Below are 11,916 nucleotides of genomic sequence, written 5' to 3' on the forward strand. Positions count from 1 at the left end.
AAAATGACGAAATACAACATGAAATTAGTAACGACATTTATAAATATAACAACGATATATTCGTTGCTACAAAATGGCAACGGATATAGGTCGTCTCTATGACGTTGCAAAATTGGCAACGGATTTTATTTTTTCCATTGTTAAATGGTTAGCAACGCGCAATATAGCAACGACACATATTCCGTCGTTGATCCGTCTCTAAATTACTTTAGCGACGAATATATATGTTGATTAGCAACGTTATCGGTCTGTTGCTAAACGCGATTTTTTTTGTAGTGAAATACATATGAAGACCTGTAAAATACATATGCTGAACAGAAAAATACATATGCAGAAATTGAAAAATACAGTTAAAATACATATGCAAACATGTAAATATACAAACATAATCAAACGCAAACAATATATACAAATAAAAATCAATAGATTACAATTTCACTATTCTGAATATACAAACAGATTAATCGACTATACAATTCGATGAAATTTGAAAAAAAAATTATTACTATTTAACGTATTAAAATCGAGTTTGACTAAATAATAACTCGATCAATGCAATTTTCATCTAATTCGACAAAATAGTACAGTCGTCTTTATTTTTTAAAATTCATATACGAAATATTCAAAAAGCTATTATTGAAAAAAAAGTGACAAAAGAAAATGATTAAACACATAAAAACAATATCAAACAACATTAAATCGTTTTAAGTTGTTGAAATTGATATACGAAAATAAATTTTTGATTCAATGCCTATAACATCAATGATGATTTATTTTAAATTTTGAAGCTCATGAAGATAAAAATCTTCAGTTGATTTGATTTTAATTTTAGTTGTTGAAACTACACTGTAAAACGTTTTTTTGAGGGAATGAAGTAAAGGAGTGAAAATAGGAGAGCGGTAAAGTAATGGAGTGAAAATAGGATTGAGATAAAGTAATGGAGTTAAAATAAAAGAGATGTAAAGTAATGGAGTGAAAATAGGAGAGGGGGAGTGAAACACGCCTATTTCAAATTTATGAGCAAAAAAATGTTATTTTTGCTACAAAGTATAATTTTGTGAGAGTGTTGTTATTTATTGTAATTATGGTCTTAAATTTGTCGCTTCTTATAATTTTCCCTTAAAAATATAAGCACAACCCAAATAGAGCAAATAAAAAACAATAAAGGCAGAGTGTTATATATATCTTAGTTTATAATTATAAATTTCAATTTTTATGAAAGCTTACGTATAAATGTATTTATATAGTATGATAAAAATTCTTTACATTGACCATTTAATGTACTTCAATCTTTTTTAAAAAAATTATCTTTTAAATATCTATTTTGCGAGTTGGAATGCATATCAATTGTAATTACACCAACAATCCATACGTGAATACAAAAATTGTGCATATGTAATTCTTTTTCATTTCTAGTAAATATTTATACACTGATTTAATAATATTTTTTATAAAATTATTTAATAATGAACAAAAAATCTTTAAATTGGTTAAGAACTTTAAATTTTGACCCATAAAGTTCATACGTGATAGTATTTTTTGGACAAAAAATTAAATATTAAACGCTTGAAATATTGCAAATTTTGGCGGAGACACATTTATCACATAAAAAAAAAAAAATTAATTCTATATATAGATTTCATGAAGGTTATTCAGATTATTAATTTAAATTTATTTCAAATATTACTTCGCAAGTAACGTAATATAGTTGAATAAGTTGAGACTTGTAAGTAAAAATGTTGTTAGCTAAGTGATGAATCCACTTAAAAAATGTAGACACATAAGCTAGGAAAAAAAAATAGTTAATGAAATTCTTTGTTAACATGACTGTTGACTAATGATTGTACCATATAAATGTAAAATGACAAATATATCCTTGATCGTCCTCCAACTCACTCTTCTATATAACTAGATAAGTATGCCCGTTAATTTCAATTTATAGTTCTTATGTTTGTCTCAAACAATAAAATTAAAAAAAAAAACATGAATCTAAATAATAATATGATAAAATGATGGATTATATTGAATACGGCGTTAGTTTGAACAAAATAAGCATTTATTTATGAACCGACTATTATTTGACTATTATTACTATCATCATGAAGAATGCCGAACAAGGGTATGGGTTTGACAGGACACAATAGCCTTAATTCAAATCCTGGATATGTAGCTAAAACAATAGTATATGTACATACAAAAGACAATGTCAGAATGCAATATCGAATGGTCACTTTTAAGTGGCCTGTGTAAATCGAATGGTCACTGTTTAGTGGCTTTTATTTCCAAAAGTAATACTCCAAAGCTAAAGATGTCCGACTTGATCGAGAATTTCCCTCCCTGTTGCATATTCTGGTGCATTATATCCCACTGTAATACCAATAAAAGAATTACAAAACCTTCTAATAAGCTAAGCTTTGTGTCATCTTACATTTTATTCATCTGCTCACAACATACAGAGAAAGAAAGAGGCTACAGATTCAGTTCTGGGGCTCGTGATCCAACTACTGGATTCGAATAGACTTAATAAGTTGTCAAAATAGGTAGTGACATGATGCACAATAACTCAGAGCTATATATAAACGATCAAAATGAACTTTGCCAATAAATATAAGGCATCAGAGAAGTTTGGTTTGGCATGGTCTTCTTTCGATGTTACCTCTGTTGCATTTCTTTTGCTTTTGTTTTAGGCAAAACATGCTTTAAACTGAGGTGAAGACAACTCTGTTAGACCGTGATCTAGGTTGAGACCATACAGAAAAGTGCATAATTATAAATTTTCTGAGAACATATTACATCTTTCTATACAAGACATATTATAATTCATATGTCCAAAAAAAAAAACAGAAGGTAAATAATAGAAGAAACATAGAACTAAAAATTGTTCTAGAAGTCCAATTAAGCCGTATCTCAAACACGAAACACAAATATACAAATGGAAACTACCAGAAATTTCGATCGGTGGGGAAATCAAGTTTTTCACTTAGAGGTTCAAAATGTAAAGAAATAAACACACAAAGAAACCAGGGGAATTGATTTATCTACATAGTGTAATTTTACGACGAAGAGGTGTTAATTGAGGATTGATTTATCTACATAGTGTAATTTTACGATGAAGAGGTGTTAATGGACTCCTTTTGAACAAGGGTGGCCCCACCAATTAGGCAAATATTAAATTTCAAAAGTACACTGTTCAACTATTAGTGTTTAAAAGGTGTAATCATCAAGTTTAAATCTTGAATCCGTTTCTATACATTACTTATTGTTACGTGCATAATTCTTTCAACCCGAGCTCTCTTGTCATTCTCAAAGCCCATGAGTGGTATGAGCAATAGTGAGGTATCTATATAGCAAATAGAGATGGTAAATGAACTAATGGAGAGCCCACTTGTGACCAACAATAAATGAAGTAGTTCTTTTTGGAAAACCATTCTTCTCTTCTCCTAGAGGCCAGAGTAGAGAAGATGAAGAGTCTCAAATGGCATCTTTTATCTCTGTATGGTGTCTATTTTACGTACATATGTAGCAAAGAACAATTTGCATGGTATATCTCAAATATCTTTAACAGAATTGTACAGATTTTTGATAACTTAATAGAGTGACACAGAGGAATATAAATAAATACAAACTTCCAAATATGTCAAATGAAAGCAAGCATAAGAGAATATACATTTCAAAAAGTAGTAATAGATAATCATGAATACCTGAGACATATCATTTTTCGTTGGTATATTATTTTGTTTTGTATCTATTAATTTAGATAACAGTTTTCAGAACTTGTACAGTAGAAGGAAGGAGGAAGAAAATGCACAGTAGAGAGTTTACAGGATACGATAAAAGTAGTTACCTGGGGACCAACATCTGTTCTAGCTAACAACTGAAGCACCGAACCATTTTTTTTGTCTTGCTGCGTACAAAGTGATTGCAGTGTGAGCAGGCGAGCAAGTAAAATGATTGGGGCTTCATCTTCAATAGGTGCAAGACTCAGTGAGGAAGGTGATGCCACTGAGCTTCGTAAAGTGTAAACTAAATAGTATTATCAGTTATTTCAACAAATTTAGATGCTCTAAATAATATTCTTATGCAATAAGTGAAGAAGGTCCGGAATATATTTATGACATTTAACAAACCACAGTTTTTCAATCATTTGTAGCATTTAACACACCACATTACAACACTATATGATCATTCAAGCTTCTTTTCTCTCTACATACTAAAATTAATGTGCTTCAGCTGTCAAATTAGATAAGAAAAATATTTACATGTGCCAAGAAGAAGTAGATCATCTTTACGTTTTAAACTTTTAGTTAGAATCTAGACTTTGTCTAAACCTTTGGCTAGAATTATTCAATCAAAGCTAAGAAAAATTTTTACTGACCTTGAAAATTCTTCATATGCATATATGACCAGTAAGTTATGAGCATATAGTCTTGAGCCCGAGGTCTATCGGAAACAGCCCCTCTACCTCTTTAGAGGTAGTGGTATGGACTGCGTACACTCTACCCTCCCCAGACCCCACGATGTGGGAATTTACTGGGTTTGTTGTTGTTGTTGTAAGTTCTGAGCATATAATGTTTGTAAATGCAGAAATGTGAGCGGCAAACAATATTAACACACTAACCTGTTTCTATGAGAGGAGATGAGGCTTGGTCTCTGCTCGCACGACTCTCTATTAAATTGGTAGGATGTAGGAGTGGAGGAATTTTAAGATATCCTTGTCGTATGTGCCTAAACAACAATAGGCCCATTTCAATCCAACAATAGAATTTTGCGCTCCACATACATTGTAAATGGACAATAGTGAAATGGAATAAAGTACCATAATAATTATTTAACAAAGTTTACTCTATTCTCACTTATTTGTGAGAGTACTTTTATGCCTCTCATCAATAGTTACACTACTACAAAGGAAATATAATTTTTTTCATTTACAGTTGAAAGAACATTAAGGGACTGGAACCCAAAGATGTGTCACCAATAAAAGAAGTGTGATAGGTAGATTGTGGAATTTGTCTCATATTATAACCAAACAATTACCGCACAATTGACTTAGTCCCAACATGATTGCAGTTATCATGTTGCAAATAAAATATACCCCTAATGAAGTTGTCGTTCTTTACAAGTAGGTTTGAATTTTTTTTAGACGCAAAAGATTTTGCATCTTGTTCACCATGAGCAAATGATCCCACACATGTTTTTGCTTCAAGTACAATACCTACAGAAAATTTAAATGGTGAATTTCGAGATCAAGAATATCTTTTCAAATGATTTTCATATGCAAGTTCAAGTTACCCTACCTTTAAAGATGTTTACTGTCAATAGTCCCAAAAGGGAGTGTGAACTTTTCTGATGCAAAATTTCCCTGGAACTCAAAAGGCAGTGTGAACTTTTTTGATGCAAAATTTCCCTGGAACTGAATTTCCTAAGCTAAAAAAATTAGCAAGCAAGAGACACAAAATAAAATAAATCAGAGCTGAACACAATTTTTAGTTGAGACAAAATATTTGATCTTCATGTTGAGGTTCAGCCAAGCAATCATCTTAAAAGGTAAGTCTTCATATACATGATTTTAGTATATCTAAGGAAAGGTAGATATGAAAAACAGAATCAAATGCAGAGATATGAAAAACAGAATCAAATGCAGAGTCGGGTCTGGCATATAGCCATAGGTGCTCGGCTACGTATAATCTCATCTACACATAGACGATCTAAAACAAATTTTAAAAATCGAAGCCTAATGAGATTAATAGACTATGCTTAACTAATTGCACTACAAAGTGTAGATCCACAATTTTAATAGTAATTCATTGGTTGTAATATGTACAAATCATGTCATAGTATCAGTATGTAACACAGATAGAAAGAAGACACATCACAAATAATAATCAGTAATAATTACTCTTGCCACACATTTGGGAAGGTAATTATCAAGCTTTTCACGATTTGATAAATTTGAAATAGCAGCACCAAAAATAGTAAGACTCAATGCAGAAAAGATTTTTTAATTTTAGGCTAGTTGCAAGCACCTACTTCAATCAAAATGAGAAGAAGCGAGCTAAACTTGAGCTTGAGGAAACGACCTTCTATCAGACAAAGCCGCTACTTAAAAAGAAGCCTTTATTGATTCGAACATTCTTTATCTAAGTGCAATTTCCCTTATACTAGACATCCAGGTGAAAGCTCCCTAATATCTTTTACCTGAATTGAAAACTAGAATTTGATATCTTTCATCAGTTTAATTTTTGTTTTTGTTGAGAATTTTGACACTTTTATGTCCAAAAGCAGCTTTAGAAGGAGTTTTTCTAATCAATGTCAAGTTTGATTCCTTAGAAGGATATTTCGAAGGCACATATGCTCTAGTAAGTACATTATGCTGCTACATATCATAGTAAGGATTCAAACATATTTGTATCACATGTGCAAACAAAGGCAGGAGGATACTGCAGTATCTACACCAACTCTGAAATATCCTCCCCTTCTTTGCTTTTGCTAAAGCCTGCATTAGACCTTTGTCTAAAGAATTTTCTGTTAAGAGATTTCCTGAAGCTGGCTCTAAAGGATTCAACGTTGCCTTGACAAATTTTAAATTCAACTTCTCAATTTTAATCTTCATGATGAGGTATATGTATATCCGATATTTCTGAATAAACCCATGTCGAGAAAGGCCAAGAGATATACACCCCATACAATGAAATAGCAGGCAGTTGCATAATCAATAAACTTTCGAAGTTCAAATGAAGAACAAGTTTGACAAGAATGGTTAGCAGCAGAATTTTCAGAGACGAAGCCTTGACACAGAATGTTCTATTCGACGTCGTTTTAAAAGTGTTGCCTTTTTTCAGCTAGCATTTTTTTCTGTAAGCGACATGGCATCTAAATATTTTTTGATGAAAAACATAAATGTCTGCTTGACTGCTCAATTTGGATTGCGCCCATCTTTTTTTGACATCTGATTGTCAAATCTTTCATAAAATCCTTTTATTAAATTCGATTTTTTGTAATCTTAATGTTTTATTTGTTCTTAAAGCACACATGTATTATTTAGAATATTATGGAATAATAAGGCACTACTATTTGGTGTTATAACTGAACACAGAGAGCCAAAAAAGGTCGAGAACTTACCAGTAGGAGCCAAAAGTATTTTTCAGATTTCTACGACACGACCACAAAAGCTTGTGAAATCCAAAATGACCACCATTATATTTCAACAGAATAAACTATGAATGATTAGTAATGTTATGAATTGAAATTCTACAAGGTTGATTTATAAATTTCACATTACAGAGGTGAAAATAAAATCATCATAATATACTAAATTAGAATGAGGAGAGAATAAAATTAAAGGAAACACAAAATCAGATAGAATCTTGAAAATCATTGACATGCATTTACAAAAAATTCAGCCACAAATTAGCGGTTGAAGATGCAGATATTATTTCAAAAGAGGAGAAACAAGGATAAAATTATCAAATTTCAAATTATCAAATTAAATTCAACAATTTCTCACAAGCCATAACCACCGCATACAACAGACAGAGCAACCCAACAAAATTAGTGTAGATTAAATTAGAAAACATAACTTTCAAACACAGCATAATTACTCAATGTCAATATTCAGCTCTGACCTTCAAAACTTTCAATTGTCTTCTGCTCCAGATGTATCTGAAATAAGAGTCCAATTAAATTCTTAAACCCCAATCTCAAAGCTTAAGTGAAAAGACGATGATGACGATGTTGAAACAGAAGAAGAAGTTGACAGATCGATTGATTAAAGAAAAGGAAAAACGTAGATGAGAGTCGAATTGTCGGTTTGATTTTGTGATGAGTATTGGTAAATATCAGCCGGACATAAGGACTATTTTGCCCTCAATAATGTGTATATTTACATTCTTGCCCTTGTTTGTCCTTGCTTCACCTTTCTATAAAATAAAAATATATAACTAGATAATGAAGGGCTCATTTACGGCCCAATATTATAATTTTAAATATATTTATAGCTATTTAATTAATTTTTTAAAAAAAAATGATTATTAATATTTTTGAATAAACACAATGGGAGATTTAAGTAGAAATCACACTATATAGTAAAATATAACTTCTTATTTTTATAAAATCAAATAATAGCTTACAACTTATTTAACTTTTCAGAATTAATATTAAAATATCATATACTTTTATGCTTATTTTAACATCAGGTCAAACACATTCTCTTAAATTAAACACTAATTTTAATATTTTTTTTCTAATTTATTTAAAAATTATACAAGAGAATGGATTAAAATTATAAATATCTATTTATTAACATTTTTTATAAAATCAAACGAAGCAATAAATGATACTCATCCCTACATAAATGATTTTAAATACATTTAATTCGTTTTATGGGTGTTTAACAAAAGAAAATAAGGACCTAATGTCGTTTTAGTGAATCATAATGTTAAAGGATTGTCTTCATGTCTTATCCAATATACGTTAAAAATAGGAGATCAATTTAATATAGTAAGCAAGAAATTTCTTTTAAGGTGATTTGTCTACCTGATGAGAAAATTTACTATCTCAAATAAAGAGAATCAAAAGAATTAACAAAAGTTAACCTGATATATATTATAGTAATTTAATATGAGGTAGTTAATATTACATTTCAAATAAGTTGTTTAAAATTATTTTAATAGGTAATTAGTAATTAAGTATGTTTTCATAGATTATATGTATTGTAAATCTTTGTAATGATATGTATTATGTGAAGTTTTGAAATTATGGAGGAATCACTTATATCTGTTTTGAAGTTATATCGTATAAATTAATGTTTTTAATTTTTTATGAAATGACAATTTTGCCCTTGATCGTCCTCCAACTCACTCTTCTATAATATACTAGATAGGGTATGGCCCATGGGCCCAACATTTAATGCTGTTTTTGACAAAAAAAAAATACTAAAAATTACACAAATACACAATTTATGTTTTCAATATTACAAAAAATCTCAATTCCCTAAACATATTACAAAAATCTCACATATACACACAGAATGCTATGTATATGTCGGTTATGTTATGTATATTAATAGAGAGAGAGTAAAGTAATTAAAAAAGTGGGAGAGAGTGCAATTACTTTTAAAGGTTGATATTTATGTTATACGATGACATAAGGATGGCAGTGTATATAAAGCAAAATAAAATAAAGCACACTTAATTTTGTGACAACAGATTCAATTGCAAGGTTGAAATGCATCTTTGGGAGTGTGCTTAAGTGAGCAAAAAGTAGAGGAACTACATCAACATCCTTAGCATCTTAATGAAAGCACAACAAGTTTCACAAATCTCAAGCAACAACCAACAAAACAATCCTTGCTAGACTTATCATATTTTCTCCTGATAATAAACTCAAGATTGTCTAAACTAATCCTCCTTTTGAGTTCATCCCAAGATGTTATTGTTTCGTTATGTGCACGGTCTTCTTGCTGGACCTATATCCATGCTATAACCTTTGAGAGTTTTAGCCATATAAGTCTCCTCATGTTAGTGGTAATTAAACAATGACTTAAAGAGTTCATGACATCTTATCAACTCATCTTTAAGCACATTCTGTAGACCTTGAAGTGAATCCTTCAATAACATCAATCATGAAGAGAACCTTATACACCTTCTCCACCTAGCAAAAGTTGGGTGTTTCTGTTATCTGTTAATAAAGAAGTCAAACATAGCTATTAAACTTAAGTATAAAATGCATTATATAAATTATAAATTATAATGCAAGACTCTTGAGCACCAGAACCTTATTTACAAGATAGAAATCATATTTAAAGAAACATATCTAGTCAATGATCGATAAGAAGCATATATAGATTTTTTTTTAAAAAAAAAGAAAATCATTATAATGTAACAACAATTTTTCCTGATACCACGAAACCTACACATTTCTCCAAATAACGATTGATTAAAACAAATTCGTATCGGATCCTATAGAGGACAACAGTAATGCTAACAATATAATCAGTAATATTTTGAAGGAATATCATAGGAATAGTTGGTACTCAATCTTATTATGGTTTCTCTAGGACATTAAGTAAATCAAATTATAGTTATGAACTGTCTAATCTTCCATATATATTTTTTCACTGTCCTTGTAGTACAAATCAAAATATCGCAGGCTTTTTAAAAATTAGTGGGGATGACCCGGTTCATACCTACTCCATAGGTGTCGGGGAGGGGGACCACTCCGGGCCTGACCTACGCGCCCTCACCCCAGCTTCGCTGGAGGGGCGTTTCGAACCCCCGACCCTGGCACACCACGGTAAGCAAGCTTACCACTGAGCCAAGGCCATCCCTCTCTTTTAAAATTAGTATTATACCAAAAATAGAAGCCATAGGAGCATAAATACTTCAAGTCAATAATTGCTACAACAATAATATTATATCCAATTTATTCTCACAAAATGGGACTGAACATGGGAGGAACAGCAAGTGAGATATCTTTTTGGTGTCCTTGGTCATTCCTTTCTTCCACCTCAATTCTACAATTTTAGAAGGAAAAGAGCATCAAGAAAGACAAACTTAAAAGTGACCAAATTGGAAAGTAAATCTAAAAATAAATTTAAATTGCAAATTAACCTGCTTTGCAAGTGCCACTGATTCTGGGAGCTATACAACTCTCGTAGGAGGATATATGTGTTTAAATTATTCAAAAATATGATTAACACTTGAAAAAATAAATATGAATTATAAACTCAAGTCATGGTAAAATAAGAACTCTAAAATTCAATTATTCTTAAATATAGAAAGATAATTTTTTTTGAACAAACTAAAGAGGAAGGAGTTAGATGAAATGAGACAAAGGGAATAGAAAATTTGTAAATTTGTTGTTTTTATTGAGATTTAAGAAAAGCTTACAGGGTGTTTCCAACTTTGAATTGTCTTATTTTAAGTGCTTTTGAGTTTTAAGTTTTTTAATTAAAAAAAAATCATTATGTGGCGTTTGGGTTTCCAATTTATGAATTTTAGCTATTAGCTTACAAGTTATTTTTAAAAAGTCAATTCAAACACTCTCTTTTTTTTAGAATAGTAGCAGAGGTGAATCCAAACACCCTCTTAAAGTGATGTTTCATTGCTTCATCATAACTTATAGTGTTTGATTAATTCATTATAGGATTCATGAATACTAAAAAGAATAACTTTGAAAATATTAGATGTTAAGCAAAGAAAAATAAATTAGATTGATCATACACTCAATTTATCAAGAAAACCATCATAGTTTCCTCTATTGAAAGCCTACATGCTTTCTTTTCTAGATTTCTCATTGATGTTAATAAGGTGACTTTAAGGCAAAGGTTTCATCAATATAGAACGAAAAAAATAATTCACAAGAAATTCATTTAGCTCCCCATCAAGAAGAATAGAAAAACATATTATTCAAGATCAACATCATAAAGTTTTTTCAAATAATTCCTATTCCTCTGAAGATGGAGATGACATAACTGAGATTTAACTTGTGTGATTGTGTACCTGCTCTTCCATGATAAAGTATCACTCGCAAGCAAATATTCAAGATGGTTCAATATCTTTTTCACCTAAGTAGATATAAAAAACTCATGTATGAAAAAATTAAGTATGATAAGAGAAAGTGTCTCTTAGAATGAATCACAGAGTCTCCCTCATGGCCTATGGAGCAAATGCACTAAAAATTGAACCAATAGTATGTCCAAAGTAGAAACAACCGCCACATTTATTTGGATCTTTAATTTTTTTGTTTTGTTCTCAACTTATGCTAACTTTACAAACAAGGAGAACGAGTTTTACTTTATAGGAGCTTCAATAAAATAAGTGATCCAAGAATTATATGCTAAAAACATTAAAAAGAAAATTGTCTTTTAGCTCATCTCTCTGTTAATGCCCTTTAAAGAGAACAAATAAAATAATTATG

General features: G+C 30.4%; 1 protein-coding gene across 1 annotated transcript; it reads right to left on the reverse strand.

Annotated features, from left to right (window-relative positions):
- Positions 1 to 2,038: 2,038 nt before the first annotated feature.
- On the reverse strand, positions 2,039 to 11,510 carry LOC107870688. The gene is made up of 7 exons (XM_047412149.1): positions 11,499 to 11,510; positions 7,120 to 7,149; positions 5,295 to 5,424; positions 5,035 to 5,212; positions 4,619 to 4,725; positions 3,845 to 4,002; positions 2,039 to 2,367 (listed from the first exon to the last, which is right to left on the reverse strand). The coding sequence occupies exons 1-7, from the start codon at positions 11,508 to 11,510 to the stop codon at positions 2,260 to 2,262; spliced, it is 723 nt and encodes a 240-aa protein (XP_047268105.1). The 3' UTR covers positions 2,039 to 2,259.
- Positions 11,511 to 11,916: the final 406 nt, after the last annotated feature.

This window comes from Capsicum annuum, chromosome 5 (assembly GCF_002878395.1).
Source record: "Capsicum annuum cultivar UCD-10X-F1 chromosome 5, UCD10Xv1.1, whole genome shotgun sequence".
In the NCBI taxonomy this organism is placed as follows: domain Eukaryota; kingdom Viridiplantae; phylum Streptophyta; class Magnoliopsida; order Solanales; family Solanaceae; genus Capsicum; species Capsicum annuum.

Bases quoted from the DNA above. Each gene is read 5' to 3' on its own strand.
- LOC107870688 (XM_047412149.1), bottom strand. The intron at 4,726-5,034 runs GTAATTGTTTGG...ATTGTTGTTTAG, and splicing joins GGGACTAAGTCAATTGTGCG to GCACATACGACAAGGATATC. The intron at 2,368-3,844 runs GTAACTACTTTT...TTGGTATTACAG, and splicing joins GAACAGATGTTGGTCCCCAG to TGGGATATAATGCACCAGAA.